The 20,939-nt window shown below is 41.8% G+C and overlaps 1 protein-coding gene across 3 annotated transcripts in view; it reads right to left on the bottom strand.

Moving 5' to 3' along the window:
* Positions 1–8,930, bottom strand: part of PPP2R2A (protein phosphatase 2 regulatory subunit Balpha) — a 40,602-nt gene extending 31,672 nt beyond the window's left edge. The window contains exons 1-2 of one of the 3 annotated variants that reach the window (XM_049831244.1): positions 8,736–8,930; positions 6,133–6,207 (exon numbers count right to left, since the gene is read on the bottom strand). In XM_049831244.1, the coding sequence (XP_049687201.1) occupies positions 6,133–6,207; positions 8,736–8,742 (82 nt within the window). In that variant the 5' untranslated portion in view covers positions 8,743–8,930. Of the gene's footprint in view, positions 1–6,132; positions 6,208–6,867; positions 6,920–8,248; positions 8,310–8,735 lie in introns of those variants that run through there. The other 2 variants (XM_049831243.1, XM_049831242.1) reach the window with 2 other exon arrangements.
* Positions 8,931–20,939: the final 12,009 nt, after the last annotated feature.

Below are 20,939 nucleotides of genomic sequence, written 5' to 3'. Positions count from 1 at the left end.
TCTCCACACTATGCTGGCACAAGCACTCACAGAGCACTGAGAACCAGATCAGGGTTCAATTCAGCTGAAAAATAATCCAGTAAAAACCACAATTTTAAGTATTTTTCAGCTGGATCAGCTTCGCAAACAAGTTCATTGTGCAGTTACATGAACACTTGTGCCAGCAAAGTGGGAAGGAGTGCCTCTTTAAGCAGAAATGCTGCCAAACATGTAGCCATGGCCTAAATAGGCAAGTCAGAAGAGAACAGAAAGGGGGGGTGGGGGGAAGAGACGGTACAGCTAGAAACACCCAGCTCTTAACTCTTACTTCAGCATTGCATCCACTAGGAGTTTTATTCTTCATTTTAGCTCTTCCAAAACACGTTCCATGTAGCTACAGCTACCACAGAAATCCATTTTTAAGGGTAGAAATACCCAAACCAGAATCGTTTAGGTAGCACCTTTAAAATTAAAAGCTATGAAGTTTCACAGAGCTGATCAAGAGCTGTAATCCACCAGGATTGCCACTGATAGCCAAACTGCATTCATTTGTAGTGTTGGAGTCTGACGGCTTGATCACTATAACTGCCATATTTACGACACAAAAAACTCACTCCTTTTTCCAACTAATTTTTAATTTAAGCCAAAAAGATTCCAAGAACAGAAAAGCATCACAGAAGTTAACAGCACAACACTGGTCAGCATGAGTGACAAGCTGAAGTGCCCTAGCTACCAAACGCATGTCAAGAGAGAGTACTGAATAACCAACCTCTAGGGAGCTAAACAGCCACTTGCTATTTAGCCGTTTGCTAAATGCTCTTTGTTTTGGGGGACTTCACACTTTAAATGCACACTTTAGTCAATCTAGACCAGCAGTTCCTAGAACACAGTAGCCTATTTCTCTCTCTAGATACAGACAGCCTTTCTACAAACGGCTGAAGCTAAAAGACCTAAAGTACAGAAGCAGACTTAGGAATACAGAATAGGACTACAACCTTGGTCTTTTTATTTATCTACAGCGTATTTCAAACTACCCCTTAAAAACAAACTATTACTGGTCCTTGCTCCTTCTAACTGGTGTTACCTTATGAGCATACAGAACATAACCACAGCCCTCAAAAACCCAAAATAAGCTCCCTCCCAGAACTATACCCCAATCTTTCTTCAGCGTTATTATCACAACCTCTCACACCCTTGCTACCTTTCTTTGAGAATTTTTCCTCCCCTGCTATTCCATCAGTTCCCATTAAAAGAGCCCATCAGTGATTTCTATAATAATGCCATTGTTTCTCTTCTGTGACTCCTGCCCACAAACACAGCTCAATAGAAGCCCTTCTTCCCAACTGATCCCAGCAACATCCCTCCATCAATAAGGTATAGGCCCCTACTAGTCAGTTGTTGGTAAGCCTACAGAACCAGATGCACCACCGGGAATAACAGTCTGGTAGGACAGAGCTAACCAACTTTCTGAAGGAGGCTCAGCAGCTCTAATCCAAAATTACAGATACATGTTACTTGACAACGAGAAAGCTTTCTGGTAAGACAAGAGAAGATGGTGAACTGGAGGTTGTGATAAACTGCTTTTTACAACAGTCCTCATTCCTGGCTCCAATTTTCCTCACTCCAAGATAACTATTTTCGTGCACTGAAGACAAACTACTATTACTGAAGCAACAACAGTTCCCATAGCTGCTCTGCAATTTTGAAGTCTGCCAAAAATAAACATGAAACTACACTTGAAAGATATAACATACCTAGAATCAAATACAGAAAGCATTCCTGAACAAGGCAAAAGTCAAATGCTGTTTATATCTCTGACCACACACACGAGCTGGCTAGGGACAGAAATATAAGAGACTTCATCTGTTCATCATCTGCACAAACTGAAACAGACTACAGAAATGTTTGGACTATAAAAGAGGAAACATGAAACAAGTCCTAGATTATTAACAAAGCAGCACAGAATGGTTAAGCATCCAATTTTAAAATTACGTCAGTAATCAGCACCCACAGCAGATATTCCAGCATTTCCTTCAGAGACAATTTAGGCATGAAATAGTTAAACAACTTAAAGATGCGGGGTGATCACTCGGGGTTAAAGCTTAGGACTTAAATTCCTGGCTCCCAGCCTTGGACCCAGACTATCAGACTTCTACATATCTTTGGATTACATTTGAAAGAACATTTAGATAGAGCAGCTTGACTCTTTTCCTTCTGCCAAGTAATTAAACAAATTTGACTTAATTTGTTCTGAAGCACAAACTCATTCCATTAAGCAAGTGTCAAGTTTTCAGAGACAGTTTAAACTCGCAACTCTTACTTGTTTCCAACTGGAGTTGCCATTATGCCACATCTTAGAGAACATAACAGGAGAAGAGTAAAAACAAGTCCCAAAACAACAAAACTGCTGCAGAAAAATCTTCGTAATCCTTTTCTATAATCATTCCCATAAAGGAAAACTTCCATTAAGAAAGCATGGTAATGCCTGCTCTTGAGTGTTTCTGGACAGCTAAGTCTTACTTGCACTGAAACAGTGATGGCACAGAAGAAAAAAAGTCCATATATTACAGATGCTTTTGATAACCTGATCACTGAACTTATCAAGGCCAATGACTCCGTGTTCTCCACTGGATAAGTCCTGTCTAGTCTACTCTCTTGGCTCTGGATTCTCCAGAGTACACAAACAAGTCGAATACAGATAGGTTGTAAAACTGGGCTCCAGCAAGACAAATGTGAAATTAAGGGAGGAAAACTTCTGTTGAGCAAAGAATCAGCTAATTTCAGAATCAGAGACAGCACAAGCTACAACACTTATGCAATGGACTGCTAAATCAGAAAAGGGCAAACTTTTGCCATCAGTTAAAATTAACAACCCCAACTGTAACGAAGCTGACACTCAGACTTCAATTTATAACTCAATTTCTGTGCTTAACTTTGTGATCGGATAGGGCCAGGGCACATCTTCCAACCGCAGATAAACTCCATACATACCCAGAGAAGAGAGGCTACTTCTCGGCTCCTCGCATCCATATTCCTCAAGCTAGAAAAGCTTTGCCACAGCGCAATGACACAGGCAGGCCGCAGCTACGAACTCATTGCCATCTTCTTTCCTCAAGCTTTAGTAACAGCTTTCCCTCCTCCTTCCCTTCCACCCTCATTAGCTCTAAAAGAAACATTGTCACATCCATCTATCATAGAGTGCTTAGAAAGCCAGAAAATTAAAAACTGTATGTATCAGAGTTCATGTTTCAGCCATCAAAGCCACCAAATATTGACTTTGTAATAGACAGCCATTCTAACCCAAGTATCTAACAAATTATAGGTTATACATATTATGTGAAGGTTATGAGGTCAGATCTGACCTCAAATATACTGGAAGCTACCTACTAGCATTCTTAGCAAGCTTTTTAAAGTTGCTGCCACTGTTACTGTATTAAAAATGTTATTCTCCTTTGGCCTTTTTTCTAGGCAACATTGTACAGAGACCACTGGTCTTGCATTCTACTGATTAACGCAATTAAATGCCTTTTTATTAACCCTTCTATTAGATTAGTTTAAGTGAGCTTTCCAATATAAATATTGCAACAGTGTTATTAACAGGAAGAAAACAGAAAGTGAAACCTCCCATTTCTTTCAGGTTTGTTTTCTTCACTTTTAGTGAAGTTTCAGCATTCCATGACAAAAGTTAAGTTTTCAAAATTTGAGCTCTAAAGCCATTAAAAAAAAACAACCACAAATCCAAATCCACACCCTAGGTACTACCGTACACAAATTGATACTGTCCTCAGCCACAGACGTGATTAGAGTCCATACCTGTCAGCTTGCAGTCCACAGTGGTTAAACAATCATTTAAGTTTTGAACAGCAAGATTGTCTTTAGCTTTAACCATGGTGCCTGCCACAAGAAAGCAGACAGAAAGGGAGGGAGGGAAAAAAGGTCCTCAGACTACACTTAGAGCCACTGTCAACTTGTCCTTGGGTATTTTGGAGGAGGACCAGAAGCATGCAAAGCTGCTGTTCCAATTTTTGCAAGAACCATACAGGGCTCCGTTTCATTAAAGTGAACCTTAAAGCCAGAAATATAGCTAATAAAAGGAAAAATGCGACCAGCTTGATACATTAACCACCCTTCCTACGGTATCACAGGGAGACGTTACGAAGCATAACAAAAACTCAAAAGGATCTCACAGAAGCTAAAATTGCACTTTGATTAGACGGCTAGCTTTCAACAATTTCCAGTGTGAATTGTGGGAGCTGAACACACAGGAAGAGGGGAGAATTTCAGCTCAACAAATTCATTACAATCAGGCATAATACCAACCTTGGGACCTCTCTCCAGAATCTCAGCATTTAAATTTCAGCATGTCTTGCAGTAGGATATCAAGGCTCTGGGGTTTGCACCTTAAGACTTAGGATAAGTCAGCCATAGCTGGCAATGAAACAAAACTCCTCTTTGCTCTTTGGGTCACAAAATCAGTAGGCTACATCTTCCATAAAATCAGAAATGGGCATTCTTACAATTTTTTGGAAACCATCCCGACTGGCTTGCTGAAACTGAAGCTAGTTAACTTGCTTACAGTGAAGGCTTCCCTGAACTCCACCCACTATGACTCCAGCAATACACAGTACAGCTGCTAACCTGTCAGGAAGCATAAGGCTAGCAAGTCGTCTTTCGTAACATGAAGTACAATACTTCAGAACAGCTAAGGAAGTTAAGGACAGACTATTTCCTGACTTCTGCATTTCCAGTTCCCTGTAAAAGCCACTTGACCGTAAATATATATATCCATATATAAAGTTCATTACTATTACATTTGTGTCACCATGTCTATTTTAATGAAGAATTATTTGCGAGCACCTGCCACACAACCACAACTTCTTCAATATTTGTACTTAATTAAGGATTTCGTTTGATATATAATTAAAATAAAGGTTACAGCATTTTAAGTCTGCTGGGGAAAAAAAATTATACTACCTTTAACAGTAGTTTTGAGTTCAAGCTTTAAAATATACTTCCTGAAGAATTTAAAATTAAACTTTAAAAAAAACAGTTACAGCTTTCTTGTTTCCATAAGCCATCTTTCAGCTTGTAAACGACAGGAGTCTTTGAAAGTGCATCATTTGCCATATGCTGCAGCTAATAAATAAAACCAAGTCACTTATGTTAATACTGATTTTGGGGCCTTTGGAAGTTAATTTGAACCACAAGTCAAATGGGGAAATAATGGAAACTGTAGTTACTGCTTTTCTAAATACAACATTAATCTCACTTGTAAGTCAGAGCATTCAAGATCTATAAAAAAAAGAAAAAAACCCTAGGAATTACATAAGTGACAAGGCCAACCGCTTGCAAAAGAAAAATTTTAACTCATGATCTTACAGGCTGTGTTGTGCAAACAGGAATTTACGGCCAAAGAGATTTAGAAGTCAGCGGGACTTTCCTCAAAAAAGATCGCAGAAGTAGTTTTGCTCTCTAGCACAGCGATTGAGCAGCACAGAGAAAGAGCATGATTCCTCTAATGATCCCCAATCCCAGTAAAAGAAAATAACAAGTACTTTTTTTGCAGTCACCATCAGAGGCAGCCATCTTGGTGGAAGATGACATTTGTCATTGCCAGCTTCGAAAAGTTTTAGGCAATTTCCAGTATTATTTCAAACACAAACCCCCTCTTGGTAAGTAAGCATGCACAAATATTCAGATTTCTTCTGCTGCTGCTTAATAGAAGCTGGGAAGATTGGGAAAATTACTTGATCTTTATCTAGTACTTAGATCTTCAAAGAGTACAAACATTAATTAATTCTCACAACACCTCCCTGTGGAATGCAAGTATCACATTCCCCATTTTGCAGATGAGGAAAAAACACAAATCAAAAGCTGAGTGACAGGAAAATCTTAACTATCTTGGAAAACAATTCCAGCAAAGTATTTAAGAAGCCTGGATTCAGCCCTTCTTAAAAGTGTGCTGAACAGTACTCTCAAACCATAGTTTAATCCTGAATCTGGGTATCTGAATGCACATTAAATGTATACTTACTTTGCTCAAGTTGCATACAGCAACACTGAGATACTTCAGTGAGATTGCATTCACATGTCCCTGCCTAAGGAGTAGCTAAAAAGTTCAGAAAACATTCAGTAAAAAAACATTGCTCTTACCTTCTGCTACATCATCATCTACAGCGCCTTTCACCTGAGAAAAACACCACTGAATGTCATTTCCTCCTCCAGCTCCTAAAAAACACAAACAACAAAAATGAGACCCCCCACAGCAACACAAAGAGCACACAATAGTTACCAACTGAAAATTTCAGACAACATTGTACACGCCTACTTCCTCAGCAATGCTGTCGGCACAATTACAAATTGCCCCTCCCCACCTTTTTCCTTTACAGATATTGTTTTTGTCATTAGTGGTTTGCCAGCATTCAATGCAACGTTTGTCAAAAACAGTGTAAGCGTAAGCAGTAACAGTGGTAAAAGCCTCTATCACCAAAACCTCGCTGGACCAAATAACATTGCTAGTGCTAACTTTAGCTGCGCATTTAAAACGAGGAGTACGTGAACATCTTATTTCACACGGCACTCCTTCCTACTTTTAAGTCAGGACCCTCTACAAACACACACGCACAAACAAACCGTAACCGTCAGAAAAAGCTGTACGCTTTTGGAAAATTTCAATCATCCATTCAATACAAACCAAGCATGCTATTCATTTCCTTCTTTTACAAGAACGCTGAACTGAGCCTACATACTAAAGGCTAAAGAAAAAAAATTTTACCACAATTTTAGAGTCTCTTCGCAGAAGTAACGAAAGCAATTATCAGCCTTAAAAAAGCAGCAAATCCGAGCAGAAAAGCAAACAAGCAATCTGATGTTAACAAGTTCTACTACCATAGAAAACGGATCGAAGAGAAAACTTCAGGAACATTACTGCCTCGGCGGAAGGCAGTGATTCATTTGAACCCTGCCACCAAAACACACAAAAAAATCACCACCCATTTCTTTTGCATTTCATTCTGAGCAAATCACTGCAGGGCTGAGTACATACAGGAAGAGACTGAAATGGGCTTGCCTTTTTTTTTTTTTTTTTTTTTTTTTAAAAGCCACTGTCAAAATGGAACTTTTCCTCAACACAATTCAAACAGGCTGAGCAACAGATGGCATTTACACATTAATCCAGAGCTCTGTTACAGCTGTTGGGATAACAAAGAATAAAGAAGGGACTTCTTCCCTCTTCTGCGCTAAGTTACAGAGGGAAAAAAGTCAAAGACAAGGAAATCAGAATCACCAAAACCATCTTTCCAAAAAGGACCAAGCGTCTCGGAATGTTAAGAGAAGTGCTGGAACACAATCAGCGACCGGTTTGCATTTTTCGCTTGCCTTAATTTCTCTTCTGAAGGATTACAGACACGCAAACTACATAACCTGACAAGGTGAAGGCAAGTACAAGCACCCACCTATGCAAGAGATGTCAAAATGCTTTTTGCAGATACATTGGAAAGGTTTGCTATTGCCCAAAATCTGTACAACCCATTTTCTTTCCTCTCTCCAACCTCTTCATTTGTCATTTAGCAGTTGGCACCATGGAAGCACTTAAAGGGGACAGCTTGTAAAAAAACCAAACAAACCAAAAACCAAAAAACCCCCACACTGCTCTTTCTACTTAAGCCTAAAATTCTATTTTTCATACCATTTACTTGAATCAAGTTGGCACTCCCCCCCTCCCCCCCGACTAAAACAAAAAAAAGAGAAGGGTGGAGCATGGGCATATAGCGTAGGGGAAAAAGGCAAAGCACAAACCTAGTACAGCCTCTCATGCTTGCTCGTCCAAACGCAAAGCGCTGAAAAGACAATTCATTTGCAGAGGAGGGGGATGAATGTATCTCCAAATGAAGAAATCGCAAGGAAAACTACAGAGGAAGAGATACCTTATGCATACACGCTTCTAGCCTACCAAAAGCACTTTAGGATGCAAAATGGGGAGCAAGCAGAGGAAGGAATGAGAAAGAAAACACAGCGAGACCTGTGTTATTTAATGACATCCTGTACCCAATTTTACTCTCATTTGCAGACGCTCAAAAGCTGCACCCTACAGAAGGGTGCAATTGTACTCTCGACACAAGCACGTCTGCACCCTGGAACACCTCTCCGTGCACAGCAGCACTTCTTGCACAGTCCTCACTAACTCCACCTGAGAAACAAACGCAACATACGAGCACGTATACAAATTCAAAAAGCCCGTTGGGGTGGGGGTGGGAGGCAAAAGACCCACCCTGTCTGCAAGCCTCCTGCATACCCAACTTCAAAATACACGGCTTCCCCCATGGAAGCCCCTCCACCTCGCTCCTCTCGGGCTTTCACCACCACCCCCGACAAGGGAGGGAGAGGAAGGAGGGGTGGGTGGGAAGAAACCACGGTTTCCCAGAAGGGAGAGGGAAAAAAAAAAAAATAATAATAATAATAATAGAAGACCAGGAAGGCGCAGGCGAGGCGGAACGGGAGAGCGGGGCCGGGGAGGGAGCGAGCGAGGCAGGGGCAGTCGGCACGCCGGCAGGCTGCGAGGCGTTCCGCCGGCGGGGGAGAAACCCCCGGCGAGCGGGGGGCAGCCGGGGGAAGGGAGGCGGCGCTGCCCCCGGCCGGCAGCCCCGTCCGTCCGTCCGTCCGGCGGGCAGGCCGCTGCCGCAGCCTCACCTGCGCCCCCCCCGCCCGGCGGCGGCGGCGGCAGGGGCCGGTGCCCCGCGGGGGCAGCCTCCCCTTACCTGCCATGTTGGGCTGGCGATAGCGGCGGCGGCGGGTCGGGCGGTCTCGGCGCTGCGCGGCGGGGCCGCCGGTGCCGGGCGGGGGGCGGCGGCGGGGGGCGGATGGCGGCGGATGGCGGCGGGGGTGCGGCCGGCTCCCTTCCTGGGGCTGCCCCCGCTCCGCGCCTCGCTCCGGCCCCCCCCCGAACGCTCCACTTTCAAAATGGCGCCGGGCGAGCTGGGGGTGACGTCACCCGCCGGCGGGGAGGGGGACGGGGCGGGGCTCCGGAGAGGGCGGGGCGGCGCGGCGCGGCGCGGCGCGGCGGGTCCCTCGCCGCCCCCCGTAGGGCCGGGCCGGGTTGCCGGCATGGCGGGCCGCCGGCACGGCGGGCTGGCGCCGGCGCTCCGCTCCGCGCCCGGGTTTGGCGGCGGCCGCCGGGCCTTTTCCGGGGGCTCGTCCGCGGCAGGGAAAGCCGCCACCGAGGGCCCCGACCCCCGCCGTCCCCTGCCCGCTCGGCAGGACGCTTTGCAGGCTCTGCCTTCGTTTCGCTCGTTCGCTGAATCTCCCCCCCCCCCCCCCCCCCCCCCCGCTTGGCATCGTTCGGTTTTGGGGTTTGGGTTTGTTGTTTCTTTTTTTTCCTTTTCTCCACTCCCTCGCTTCCTTCTCCTGCCATTTCCTCATGCAGCAGTTGCGCGTTGTAGCCACATAACCTGTTTGATGCACATTTTCCACCCTCCTGGATGCTTTCCATACCGTCTGCAGGCTCGGTCTCTTATTTCACTGGAGAACCCAAGTGCGTCTTTGCCATTCTCATTGCTATTCCCTGCGTACACCCGGCCATGCTCCCGAGCCATTTTTAGCCTCCATCCACCTTTCACACTGACAGCCAGCAAGAGCTACAAAGAAAGACTTCCAGCCGAGCCCAGCTTGGCACAACTCCCGCTGGCTCGGAAAGGATGGAAGGCTCCTTTATAGCTCACTGGGTCCCAGCTAAAGTCTCAGCTGTGGTTAACGTACAGGACTTGGATAATTGATTCAGTACAATCTATTTAAGATCTTGTGAAAGTCATCAGTTTCCCTTCACAGATGTTTGTGCAAACGCTTGCTTTCTTCTCAGGCTGGGTAGAGCTTGCTAATCCAGATTTCGCTGGGAGATTCATGAGCTCATCCGGCAAACCCAGCGCTGCCACAAACTCCCGATGTGCCTCGAAATAAGTCTCCTAAATCATCCCATTCGCTAATTTTTGTATTTCCAGCTCAAAACACCTAAGAGGCTGCTTTTCTAAACAAAAGACCAGTGAATTCCTAGTCAAGTACAGCACAAAACACAGAACTGTGGAAATTGAACACACAAATTGCAGTCAGGCTCCCGATGTTTCAGAGTAAACACCAGAAACCCACAACTGGGCCGGATTATAGGCTACTTTGGACAAATGCAGGTTTACCTCTACATCCCCAATAAAGATTGCACATGCAAATAGAAATCAATCTTTGAAACAACAATAATGTTTGAAAGAGCACTCAACACATACGGGGCATTCTAAAGAACTGCAACTCTCCTAAATCTGGGAATATCTGGAACCGAGTATTTTGCTTAGTCCGTTTTGAGAGCAATCCAAAAAAAATTCTAAAGGCAAACACGCTGCATGTTTGAAAACATCCACAATCAAAACAGGCTCTTTTTGGATCACTACAGCACTAAGGCCCTTCTCTCAACACCTGGTCCACATTTTCCAGAGCTCAAGGGTAAATTCACTCAATTCTACAAATTTGTGGCCATGTTTAGTTGATACCAAATTTGCAATGAAAGCTGGCATTCTTCTCTTTTCAGGATTACTTAAAAAATCCTTTTCAACCCTAAACAGAATTGGCCTGCAACCATTTAGCCGGAAAATTTGCAAATAAAGTCCAATTCATCCATTGCCTTCTGTACAATTACTGCAGAATTTGGCCCTCACATGGTATAATGACCATTGTTTCAAGAACTTCTGTTGCTAAAAAAAAAAAAGGGGGGGGAGGGGGCAAAAGACCTGCAATTAGCTCTGTAATATCAATTAATGAAGTTTTAGCACATAACTTATAATTAAAACAAAATCCTACTTAGAAAAAATTGAATATCGTGGTGCCAGAAGGATGGATCATAATTCCAACATTTCAGGTTTTTGTTTTGAACTAACTGAGCTACAGAGTATAATGAAGTATAATAAATAATTAACATTAAATCACAGCCAGGGTAATTAGTAAGACATCTTGGGAATCACAAGCTTTGCTTAGGTGTTCACTTGCTTGTTAATTCAGACAACACAAGTATTCACACTAGTATGAATGGTTAGTGCACCTTAGCAAGAGTGCATTTTGCAGGTCTGATTCGAAGTTTATTAGCACGTACTTATGCTCCTTTGATTTCACTGGAGTTTAAGCATTTGTTCAGGTGCTCTGGGGAGATAACAACTGTATTATGTTAAAGTCATACACAACCACCAACAGCACAAAGCTTTAATGAACATCTAACTATTCCAGTCATGCTTTAATTACTAATTCTTACTCTACAGACAAACACCTTCAGCTCAGACTAAAGAACATCTCCAGGAAACGGGAGGGACATACAGGGACAACCACCCACAGAAAAGCATTTCTGGTTGTATTTGTTAAAGGCCAGTGAACTTCAGCAGAGCGGTCAGCTCACAGCAGCGTGAATCAGGAGCTGTAGAAGTGAGAACAACTTAAAGATCAAAATGTAAAATGTGACTGGGAGCCAATATATATATGTACATATATATATATAAATGTCAAATCACTGATCAAACAACTACGGCCTCAGAGAACAACTCTATCAGCAATTCATTTTGTATCTGCTTTAGTTTCCCAGTAATTTGACCCGTTAGACAAGACTATAATGAATTACAACAATTCAGTTTAGAAATAAAGGGAGTAATTATCACCAAAATTACCACTGGAATTTAGTAATAACTGAGCCATCTGAGGTCACATGCAGGTTAACATCAGGGCAATGTAATTCCCTACAGCGTTCTCTTCTTTGCTTCATTTTCTCTAGCTTGAAGTCTCTCAGCAAGAGGTTTCCTTTGCTTTTTGGATTGCTTTTTGGGAGAGCATTTTACAGTCTAACAGCCCTCACTCCTAGAAAATGTTTGCTAATATTCGCCCCGTGTTTCCCCATTCTTAATTTCACATAATTGTCTCTACCTCTACGTGTGTAGCCACTTAATTAACAAACATTATCAAAACAGTGCTGAGTCACATCTTAATACTGCCACATGGAAGTTCATCCCTAACAAAAGGTCAGGCAGACCCTGATTCTGCAATGAGTTTCAGGCAAACTCACAGGGTAAACTACGTGTGGTGCAAGTCCCAACCCATCTAACCTTTTCACGTTACACCAACACCAGCCTCACTCAAGCAGGTAGGTCCTTAATGCTATTTGCAGTGTGCCAGCTGCCATGCCAGGAAATCTTCTGTGGGCATGCAGAACTTTCATTTGCTTTTTCTGACAGTCAGGCTTTACCAAGCACAAGTTCATTTTAACCAGGTCCCACCTGCAAAGCCCCAACTGCCAGGGGCCAGATATTTTTACCTAAACGCAAGGTTTAAACAAAGGTTTAAGCATTTCCAGTTCCTCCCTCTCTAACCTAAACTTGAACACTACAAAGACATATATTGCACCCTACTTCACTGGAACAGTTCCACTGAAGTCACTAGTTTTTATTTTTGGAAAGGTAAAAAATGAAATTAAAGCTTCTAGCTGCTCTTAGCATCTGTACTGTTGGGGAAATACTCTGAAATGGCATAAAATGTCACCCTCCCCTGATCAGTCACTGGGCAGTTTTAAGTATTAACAATGATAAAAAGAAGATATGGTACATAACTTTCAGTTCAATTTGCAACTGCAAGTAATTTTCTAGAGAGCCATTTCCCAAACAAAACAATGTAACAGTACTATCCAATGGTTCTTTAACTGAGCGCCCGGAACTACTCATCATTGAGAAAACTTATGCAATGGAAGCTCACTAATTCTGGTAAACAAGCAGCTTGTGTCATCTCAAAATTGTGAAGTTCATTGGATTCAGTCTCTGCTATTACAAGGGGAAGCCTCAGCATTTTTTTTCAGAAATTACTATGGCTTTTTTTCTTAACTTTAGCCTGGTGCAAGCAAGCAGAAAAGCTAATTAGGCTTGGAAAGCATTTCATATGTTCATTAAAGCAGTAGTTTGCAAGACAGGTTTAAAACCAGCTCCAAAGTTGATTTGTTTAGAGCAGGTCTAAATTACAATGATTGAAACCACAATTTGCAAAATATTAGCTTAATGGATTATTTAAGCACAATTTGTACAGGATTCATGCATCTGAATTTTCAAGCAAGTGCAAAAATACATGCAAGGATACAAGGAAAACAAGGCTTCTGGAAAAGAAGAAAAAAGGTCTTGGAGATGGACAGGAAGCACCTGTTCGGAGGGAGGAAAGCAAATATTTTTCAACTAGGAGGGCTTGTTTGGGAGGGTAGCAGGCATACCAGTATTTTGGGGTTAAAAATTAAGAAAAGAGGGATAACTTGAAATGCATAGAAAAATTATGTTCTTATTATCTTTAAGTCTCTTATTACAATTTTTACAAACTGTAGTTAGTTCTATGGGAGGATGAGTCCAGCCAAAAAATAAGAGAACTGTTATGGGAAGCTAAGAATCCTACTGAAATTAAACTGCAGCCATAGGAGAAGATAGGAGATTCACAAGACCTAGATTCAGCTCTTCCTGTAACTTAGTAGCTGCAATTAACAAAGCACAATAGTTCAGGATAATTTGGCACTTTGAATCTTCCACCTCAGGATAATTTGGACATAACTTGGAACTCTGAAACCTACTAGCAATAAGAAAAAAAACAAACAAACAAAAAAAGAAACAAAATGAGAACAGTCATCCTAAACTAAGCACCATGAATGCAAGGCAAGGCACTCAGAAAGTGTTTTTTTCTAACAAGAATGATTAAACACTGAACTACATTGCCAAAAAAAATCTGCAGCACATCCACTACCAGGCACTTTTAAGAGTGGATTAGATAACCACCTACTGGGAATAGTCTAACTAGAGCTGCTCCCTGCCTAAGGGTAAGAGATGCCTTAGTCTTTTCTAGCCCCAGTTTTCACTGTTCTACAGAGAAACCACATCACAGTCTTTGGCTTGAAAACACAAGTTCTTTGTACCAGTGACAAAATCAAGATACACCAAAAGCCGTAAATCCATACTCAGAGAATACTTTTAAAAGTATTAAGATTCCCTTCTTCTATTAGTGTTTAGAACACAGATAATTAACATTCTTCAGTCACTTTTAATACATTGAGATCAATGAGAGGAACATAACAGCAATACTAACAATTATAACAAAAGGTTATCATGGGGAGGTGGGAGATAACGCCCCTTCACAACCAAACTTAACTGATAACATGCTGCACCTCTAAAAAGCACAGAGTAACTCAGAGGTGAGAAGAGCCTTAGTCATCACCACCTTTAGGAGGCACATTGCAGGAAGGGGAGGAGCTAGGATAGGGAACTGCAAAGGGTCTTGAATAGCTTTCGTTTGGGGTTGGTTGGTTTTGTGGGTTTTTTAAACCTCCAAATTTTCATGGCGTATACACAGAAATGGTTCTTTTTGGGGAAGCGTTGCAGTGTTATTGAGGGAACAGAAGTGTTCATTCTTCCTTACTAATAAGCATACATAGGTGATCTAAATAAGTGAGAGAGAAGCCTCAGAGACTTTTATGAAACAATTTTGCTTAACAAAAGCAGGAAGTTGAAAGCAAGTGTGTTAAAAACACTGCTGTCTATAGGATTTCCTTGTTATTTTTAACAGTGGGGTTTAGGATCTTATAGGTTAGATTCTTACTAAGGCAAAGTACTTTTAAGCATTAATTAAGTTAACAAGCTATTATCCTTCACTATGAGCTCAAAGAATTACACCTGCGCAGGTTTATTTCAAAAAGGATATGTAAACATAAGTCTTAGCTCAAGCCCTGTAGTTACCTTGTATGTATTACTGAAGCCATTGCTACTGAAACATACATAAAAAGCCAACCGATCTAAAAAGAGCACGATCAGCTCTTTGGAATCATGGTTTTGTACTTTGAAGAAGCCTGTAATTTTACTAGCGTTTTTCAGTAAGAACTTAATGCTAGCTCTGTGTGGTGCTAGCAGGGTGTATGAACTTATCACATCAACTATCCACCTTTGCCAGGAGAAATGTTCCTTAAAAACCATGGATTGTGGTAAGTTATGATTAAATATATAATTTGGAATACAATGCTACCGTAGTCTTTGAACTCAAGCATTCTTGCTCTTGATCCTAGGCTCTAGTCAAGTCTTGTACTTTCAATCAGCTTGGTGTTGCTAATTTCTCGTGGTGTTTAAAGGGTGTGAACAGACTGATGTCCTAAACCCTGGAATCATAGAAAGACATAAGAAATTCAGCTGATATTTTTCATGCTAGGTAACTAGCATGATTGGCTTTAGTAATTCATTAACTTACTCCTTGATGTATGAGTTCATTTACCTTTTGGTTTCATTTTTCGTTAACAAGACCACAATATTTCTAGGCTATTTTTAAAGTGTTTCAAACTTTCTTTAATTTAGCAAGCACCATTCAAGTATTAGCAGCTGAAACTGTTCTGAAACATTCTTTGCTTGCTTTGCTTTGTCACACAGTTTTTCTGGTAACAGGTTTGTAAGGATCTGAAGGTAATGCCAGGAATGAACTGAGAAGGGAAGGAAGGGAGGCCGAAATAGCAGAATGAATTGTTCCATTCACATGGCTTTTCTGCTAGGGAATAAGTTAGCATTGTAAACAGGAGAGAGGTGTGGTTTACAGATTGGACAGGAAATCCTTAGTTCTAATCCTTGCTGTGTTGTTGATTCCCTTGGAGACCTGGAGCAAATGCTTTCTGTTCCTATTTTTTTAATTGGAAATAAACTGGGAATGATAGTGCTTAACTAGCTCATAGGAGCAGTCTTTCAGTTAAAACATTTATAACATGCTTTAAAAACACATTATGGCACGCAGGCTTGAAATCAACTTGGCTATTGTCTGAGGCCGTTTCCTTACCCTGCTTCGAGGGCCAGGGACCTTTGGGGGCCCACGTCACCACTGCGCATGTATAGGCTTTGCTTTTCTCACTTGTAACAATGCAAAACAGATGCTTTACCAGGGATATAAGGAAATGCAGCCTCACAACCAATCATTGTCTGGTGTGAATTGTGGTCAGGCATCGTGTGGTCTGTCATCCTTAGTATGCGCTGTGGCTGCATTTAGCCCTGTTGTAAACAGATTTCTTAACTTTTTTCCCTTGGGTTGCAGGGAGTGCACCTGGGACTGAAGACGTGTGAGAAGGGGTTATGGCTGAGGCGAGTATGTTCCTTAGGAGAACTCTTCTGTGTGTCAGGCCCTCATTAGAAGCCACACACTCTGGTTGTTGAGCAGTGTGGCAGTCTTGTGCCCTGAGACCCCATGTACCAGAAGCAGCTGTCTGGCAAGCCGTTCAGCTGTGTCTGATGTGAAGGGCCCTGGAACCTGCAGATGATGGTGCTGGGCTGGGAATACTGCAGAAGCATAGAGACTGGAGGTGTGACAGCCCTGCGTGGAGTCGCAGCAGAGATTCAGCTTTTTTTAGTGTGGATTCTCTGTATCTATGTAAACGGCCGTGTAAGTGATGAATCAGACTTACAATTTTATCATCCTACTTTTATTCAGGGAGAACATGCAGTAACATGGTCTACTAACAGCAGCATGGAAAGGTGAAAGTCCAGACTCCTAAAAGGTATGCCTTCACCTCAGGTTTCTCACTTTTTCTGTAACAAGTGCTTACAGCTAGACTTTCAGAGTTACTGAGCATGCACAACTCATGCTAGTCCAGGGGAGCCTATGGAAATGTTTCTAGAACTGAGAGACAACTTTCTACCACCACGTAGTTAGAGAAGGAAAACTCATTAAACACTTGCCTGTTACTTACCAAACCTTGTTGGCTTTTCATTTAGCTGCAAGCATTTTGAATTGCCAAAAATGCTGATAACTGTTGCTGAAATTTAGAAAACTTTCTCAGTATTGTTATTTGTAACTAATTTTATTTTAAAAAAACACACATTTAATCCTTGCCCTGAAAAGCTTTGTAAACTGGGCTTAGTTTGAAAGACATCTCACTTTGAGAACCTAAAGATACTTTGTCCTGGTTTGCATATCATTTGTGCTGAGCATGACATGCTACCCTGAATTTAACCGTGAAGTTTTACGTGTGTAGAACTCTATTCTCTTTGATTGCTTAGTTATAAGAATCCACCTGACCAGTGGGAATCTCCCTACTTAGTCCAAATACATCTTCCAATGTTTGCAGGATCTGTTTTTCCCATGATTCTCCATCCCTTCTTATATATTTTCCACATATTCCCCTACTTCACTTCCTCCCCTTCCCCTTCAACATCCAAATCCTATCTTTGATCCTCAGAGAAGTAAAAACAGAACAAAAGTTGCAGCAGGCCTAGCCATTTTCTTTTCGTCTCCACTGTGCAAGTTACTCTGCATGGAAGCTCCAGTGCGTGCAGATGACCAATTAACTCTCATGTGGTTTTCAAGATCGGAACCCTGATCACTAAATTACATGCTCATGCTTTAGACAAAGTCAGTCTCAGCTTGCCAAGTGGGAAGCTAATTAGAAGATACCAATGAAAGAAACAGTTATTTGGAATTAAGCCTGCCAATATGGCTCAATATTACTGCCACAGACAACTGCTGCTATCCAGGAGGAAAATGTATCACTTTCTTCAAAGATCCCAGAACTGCAATTCATTCAAGATCTGCAGTAGAAGAAACGGCTTGAAGTACCTGTGTAGAGTGAACCCCTGAGAAATAGGAAAAGGGCAAGTTGTTTAACAGTGATACTTAATTGGCCTACCCTAGAGACTATTTAAAAATCCTAGACAACAGTAAGCCCTGAATTACTCTGCTTATTGACCTTCCCCCCTTTCCCTTTCAGTGCCTTTACCTTCGCAGCACTTACTTCACTACCTGGCATAGAACAAATTTTCCTTTGAGGTTCCCTGTACATACTGGTTTTGACATGATCTTGTTTCTTGCTTTCTCTGCCAGTAAACAGAGAGATCTGGGTATTTCTATCCCGGGGAGGGGGGGGGGGGGCAGCGAAGAAAGCTTTTATTTTTTAAACCAGAAGTTACCTTGTAAAAGACTCCAAGAGGGATGAAGGAATAGAAAAGTAAGCAACTCCTTTACTGATAAGTTGATTATCAATTAATTTAAACTACATGAATCCTGTTCTTGGGAAACACAGGTATGCAGAAGAATACTAGAAGTTCCTGCTTCTAAACCATGAGATTAAATTGTCCATTTTTATTATTGTTATTCTATTTATATTCTCTGTTGTTTGATTAAAACCAATATACCCTCAAAAGGGTAGTTTAAACATGACTCAGAAATGCTCATAGTTTTGGCTAATAGCTAGTCTTTCCAAAAGACTTCAGTTCTAACACTCTGGTTTAGACTTAAAGCTGATCTTTCCTGGCATGCAAGCAGCTTAAGTAGTAAGCAGGAGAAAAAAGTGGAAATGTGGATTTCCACTCCCCCTCCCATAAGGCACTGGTATATTCTCTAGCTCCATCAAAATCTCTTTGCTTGTGTTTCACTGCTCTTTGTTTAGCTGTTGGTTACCCCAGCTGCACAAACACATGAGAGATGTGCTTCATTACCTCTTGGAAGTCAAGTCTTAGAGTGAACATGCACAACCCCAAGACCTTTTGGCACTGGGGCACCTCAGCCATTTATGATCTATAATTGGACTCCCACCTTCCCACCATTCTATCATCAAATACTGATTTCAGAGTCCTTGGAGGGGGGAGCTGGTGTCTTCCCTGACACAAGCAAAGACTGGGCACACAAACCTGAAATTTTCTTGATATAATCACTGCTGCAGCGTTGATTTAAAGTGAATATGCAAGAAAGCTTATTTCAGAACTAGAAATGTTATCACTAACATAGCACAAAAAGTAATAACGGTTTGAGTATGTTGTGCCTTTTGCCCACTCTCGCAGAAGTCAATATAGACAGATCTTCGTTAGTTTCAGTGACATTTAGATCAGGCTTTATGTACAGACCCTGCTGACAACTTTAAAATCAGGTGTTGACAGGTGAGCAGGATGTTTTGTTTAAGTACAAAGAGGGAAATCTTGGTCATGATTCGTATATACACATATAGGTGTAAGTATCACCATTTGTCTTTAAGTAAGAACTATAGAGGTTTTAATACTTGCATGGCATATCTATTTAATAATGTGAAGCATAGGAAACAGGGACAGGTAGATCCAAAAGACATCCAGGTATCTTTGAACAGAACCATCCATATAAACTGTGTGGAATTCAGAGCATTGTCACACGAGGATACAAGATCCATTTGATGTCTAACAAGTCACTGCACTGAGATGCAATAATTAATCACATAACATTTGCCTAGTGTGTTGCATGCAAAGTGAAATGAGTTCATCTGAGCCACTAGTGCAAGGTTTAATTATTAAAAAGTGGTTCAGGTTGACTCCTTTCACTTTGCTTAACAGCAGATTGAGAGCTTGCATGGAGCTAGAAGTATTATTCCTAGCATAAGCCAGGCCACCGGGTAAAGCTACGTTTCTGCAGTTTCCTTTTTTTCCCTTTACAGTTACGTGCCCATTGCTTAAACCGCAGTGAGGTTTACATATTCGTGCTCTATGTCTGTCCACTTCCCCATAGTAGCTTTTGACTCAATGATCAATTCCAATTAGGTTTTGTAGTAATGGATGCTTCAGGGATATTCAACTGCTTACAACTTCAAGAAAATGAGATAGAGCTTCAATTTTTGCCTGCTCTGACAGAGGGTGCACAGTGAGTTTGCACCTTGATAAACTCAGAGAATCCACTCTGGAAAAGTGGTGTTAAAATGTTTCATCTGGGGGAAACGCCTTAAAGTTTGCATCCTGCTAGGTAGCAGAGAATCCAACTATGAGGCATATATGTCTTGGAGACCAGACTTTCCAAGCTGTCCTGCTTACAAAGCTGCTCGTTTCTGCTTTTGCTGTGTGTAGAGCCTCATCTACTTGCCTCCTGTTGGTGACACTGAATCCAAAACTGAATAGTCCTGAGGCAGAGAACTGCAAGGTTAGAATAAGTCAGTTTGTCGCATTCCATGTTCTATCATAATTGCAGAAAATTATAAGAAATGGAAGGCAAACGACAGATACTCTTTGAAAATACAGAGCTGTTTTTCCAGGAAAATCTGAGCCACAAAAGAGTGCACATAAATAATCAGTGCCAGAAAATTACTCTCTACCCAAAAAGAAAAAAAAAAAATTCTGGTTGAGAGAAACTTCATCTTTCCAAAACTTGGTTACAGTCCAAACTGGACAGCAACTAGAAATATTTCCCACAAACTGGAAGTTCCCTGGACTCTGCAGGGACTCTGTGAAATCAACAAGCTTATCAAGTCATTTTTCCAATGGCAGGCAGGAAATTACCAAGAACATCAATTCACTTAGCAACTACATGGGGTTCCCATGATACCTGACTTCCCACAAAACTGCCAGGATAACTATCTTGCTGCTAAACACCACAAGCCTTTACGATCCCTGTTTCTAAACTAAGCTAAGCAAGGTAGTAGCTTCCATACCAAAGGGATCAGACACTTCTTCCTCCACAGACCCTGCGGAAACAAAACTCTGATTCTTCTGATCAGTCCTGGGCAGTCCAGATTCAGCAGAAGGGAGGCTGTGAGTGCATCGATGTTTCTGACAGTAGCAAAGTTCAGTGCTCTGGTTCACAAAACAGTTCTGTAGTTACATGGGCACACAAGAAGGAAGGGTGCAGGAACAATAGATCAGTTATAGGCAAAACGTGAAAGTTCATGGAGCTGCAGCCTGCAATGCTTCAAATGGAACATCTGGGTTTCAGCAAAATAGTGCTTGGTTTCTCAGAGTGTGTTTGAGCAGTTCGTATCAATATTGTGAACACAATGGTGAGTTTATTCAAACACATTGATGGCAATTGTATTGTACCATACCTGGAGACAAAGCTAATTATAACATTTTATTTAAAGAAAGGATGTAATCTCCACGAAATGATGTAAGAAGGCAAGGTACAATGTTTTACTTTGATTTTTCCTAGTAAATGTTTGCCACAAGAGACTCAATTTT

The sequence above is a fragment of the Accipiter gentilis genome, chromosome 28 (genome assembly GCF_929443795.1).
Source record: "Accipiter gentilis chromosome 28, bAccGen1.1, whole genome shotgun sequence".
NCBI lineage: Eukaryota > Metazoa > Chordata > Aves > Accipitriformes > Accipitridae > Astur > Astur gentilis.
This window is presented reverse-complemented; position numbering and strand designations above follow the sequence as displayed.